This window comes from Eimeria necatrix, genomic scaffold, assembly GCF_000499385.1.
Source record: "Eimeria necatrix Houghton genomic scaffold, Enh_scaff1497, whole genome shotgun sequence".
Classification (NCBI taxonomy): Eukaryota; Apicomplexa; class Conoidasida; order Eucoccidiorida; family Eimeriidae; genus Eimeria; species Eimeria necatrix.
In genome coordinates, this window is record NW_013654969.1 from 4167 (window position 1) to 7073 (window position 2907).

The 2907-nt window shown below is 53.6% G+C and overlaps 1 protein-coding gene across 1 annotated transcript in view; it reads left to right on the forward strand.

Annotated features, from left to right (window-relative positions):
* ENH_00015280 (RecQ protein-like, related) overlaps window positions 1–2897 on the forward strand; it is a gene marked incomplete at both ends in the record, with an annotated part of 3941 nt that extends 1044 nt beyond the window's left edge. The window contains 5 exons of the mRNA XM_013584336.1: window positions 144–254; window positions 1178–1324; window positions 1925–2019; window positions 2560–2644; window positions 2853–2897. Of these exons, the coding sequence (XP_013439790.1) occupies window positions 144–254; window positions 1178–1324; window positions 1925–2019; window positions 2560–2644; window positions 2853–2897 (483 nt within the window). The remainder of the gene's footprint in view (window positions 1–143; window positions 255–1177; window positions 1325–1924; window positions 2020–2559; window positions 2645–2852) is intronic.
* Between the last annotated feature and the right edge of the window lie 10 nt (window positions 2898–2907).

A 2907-nucleotide genomic window follows, 5' to 3' on the forward strand; every position in this document is an offset into this window, starting at 1 on the left:
CCAGGGGGCCCCCAGGAGGGTTTGCTGCAGGGGCCCCCCGGGCCTGGGGGGCCCCCCTGGGGGGCCCCCAACTCCGGGGGCCCCCCATCTGGGGACTTCTACTCGGGGGGCCCCCGGGGCTCTCGCTTTGAGTCTCTTAGCAGCCGCGAGGGCAGCAGCTCCTGGGGCCCCTGGCAGCCCAGCAGCAGCAGCAGCAGCAGCAGCAGCAGCAGCAGCAGCAGCAGCAGCAGCAGCAGCAGCAGCAGCAGAGCCAGGTGTGAGCCGGTACGATGTGGGGGCCGGGGACTACGACGCGTGGGGGGGCCCCGTGGTTTTGCAGACTTTCACGGAAGTTGGAGGAAATGAAAAAGAAAAAAAAGAAAATAAAAATAAAAATAAAAAAAAAGAAAATGAAAATCCAAAAGAAGAAAGTGGAGACAACTGGGAAGGAAAGTCTTTTCCTTGGGACTCGCAAGTCCAGCAAATCAACAGAACTGTTTTCCGCAACTTCACCTTCAGGCCCATGCAGGTCAGCTAGCCAGCTAGCCAGCTAGCTAGCTAGCCAGCTAGCTAGCCAGCCAGCTAGCTACCCAGCTAGCTAGCTAGCTAGCTAGCTGGGTAGCTAGCTAGGTAGCCAGTTAGCTAGGTAGTTAGCTGGGCAGCTGGGCAGGTAGCTAGTTAGAGAGCTAGCTAGCTAGCCAGCCAGCTAGCCAACAAGCCAGCCAGCTAGCCAGCTAGCTAGCCAGCTAGCTAGCCAGCCAGCTAGCCAACAAGCCAGCCAGCTAGCCAGCTAGCTAGCCAGCTAGCTAGCCTGCTAGCCAGTCAGCCAGCTAGCCAGCTAGCTAGCTAGCTAGCTAGCTAGCCAGCTAGCTAGTCAGCCAGCTAGCCAGCTAGCTAGTCAGCCAGCTAGCCAGCTAGCTAGCTAGCTAGCTAGCCAGCTAGCTAGGTAGCATTTGTGCATAAAGCAAAGAGGCGGAATAGAAGACCCGAAAGTGCCTTAGTCTCCTCACTATGAAAGTCTCATCTTTTGTTTTTTATGAAAACCCTTCAGCCTTTTTTTCTGTTTTTCGATCAATTTTGGGTCTTTTTGTCTGGTTTTTTGTCCCTTTTAATCTCCAGTAGAGGCCAGTTCTCGCAAACCCTAAAAAAGGGTTTTGAAGAGCTTCGAAGCGCGCGAAAATTGCGGGTTTTTGCGCAGAAAGCGGTGATCGACGCGGTCTTGAGTGCGCGGGACGTGTTTGTTATAATGCCCACGGGCGGCGGGAAAAGCCTTTGCTTCCAATTGCCTGCAGTGCTGCAGCAGGGTTTGACAGCAGTGGTGATGCCTCTGTTGTCTTTGATGCAGGTAGGGTTTAGGGTTTAGGGTTTAGGGTTTAGGGTTTAGGTTGAGGGCAGGGATTGTCGGAGAGACATGAATTGTGTTAGGGTTTAATCTATTCTTTGGCGTTTGTTTTTCTTTCAAGAATCTTTTAAATACTCCTGCTATTTCTAGAGTTTAGGGTTTAGGGTTTAGGGTTTTGGGTTTCGAGTGTTTTGTTTCCTGAGGGTTTAGGGTTTAGGGTTTAGGGTTTAGAATCTAGAGGAGTTACCGTTATCATTGTTTTCTATGCTGCGTTAGCATGCACTGCTGCAACGAGTTTTGCTGCTGCGGCTGCTGCTGCAGCTGCTACTGATTCTGCTGCTGCTTCAGCTACTGCTGCTGCTGCTGCTGTAGCTGCTGCAGCTGCTGCTGCTGCTTCAGCTGCTGCTGCAGCTGCAGCTACTGCTGCAGTTACTGCTGCAGCAGCTGCTGCAGCTATTTCTGCAACTACTGCTGCAGCTGCAGCAGCAGCTGCTGCTGTGCTTCTAACAAAACAGAATGGCTGGTCCTTCGCTGCTGCTGCTGCTGCTGCTGCTGTTGCTGCTGCTGCTGCTGCTGCTGTTGCTGCTGCTGCTGCTGCTGCAGGATCAAATGGCTCAGCTGCAGGAGTTGGGCATTGAGTGCAGAGCCTTCACTTCAAACCAGACTTGGGAGGAGCAGCGGCAGGTCTACGATGACCTGTACGCAAACCCTAAACCCTAAACCCTAAACCCTAAACCCTAAGCCCTAGTGCCCTTCCCTGCCCCCGGTAACTTCAAAGAGACAGCAGCAGCAGCTGTGCAGCAGCAGCAAAGCCAAACGGTCTCCGCTGCGCTGTGTGGCTTCAGCTTCCGCTTGAGGGTTTAGGGTTTAGGGTTTACGGTTTAGGGTCTACTGGGCGGGTCTGTGGTTTAGGGTTTAGGGTTTAGCCGGCTTCGAGCTCCGGGTTTGGAGTTAAGGGTTTAGGGTTTAGCGTGTTTTGGGCTCCGGGTCTCGGGTTTTCGTGTTCTGCTCCAGGGTTTAGGGTTTAGGATTTAGGGTTTAGGGTTTAGGGTTTAGGGTTTGTGTTACGTTGTATGTGGAGCCATTGTGAGGGTTTGTGCGTGCTGCTGCTATTTGTGACTCCCATTCCCTGCTTCTTATTCCGCGCTTCCTGTTTCGCGCTAGGGTTTAGTGTTTAGGGTTTAGGGTTTAGGGTTTAGGGTTTAGGGTTTAGGGTTTAGGGTTTGTTGCGAGTGCAGAAGTAGCAAGGGTTTGTGCGTGCCGCTGCTGTTCCTGACTCCTGAGTCTTCTCTGTCTGGTGTGCTAAAGCTGAGATTCTACGCTGTAGGGTTTAGGGTTTAGGGTTTAGGGTTTAGGGTTTAGGGTTTGCTGCAGGCGCTGCGAGGGTTTGAGCGTGCCGCTGCTGTTCCTGACTCCTGAGAAGCTGAGCAGCAGCTCCACGTCCCGCAGCCGCTCTGGCCCCGCCCTCTGGGCGTAGGGTTTAGGGTTTAGGGTTTAGGGTCTAGGGTTTAGGGTTTAGGGTTTGCTGCAGGCGCTGCGAGGGTTTGAGCGTGCCGCTGCTGTTCCTGACTCCTGAGAAGCTGAGC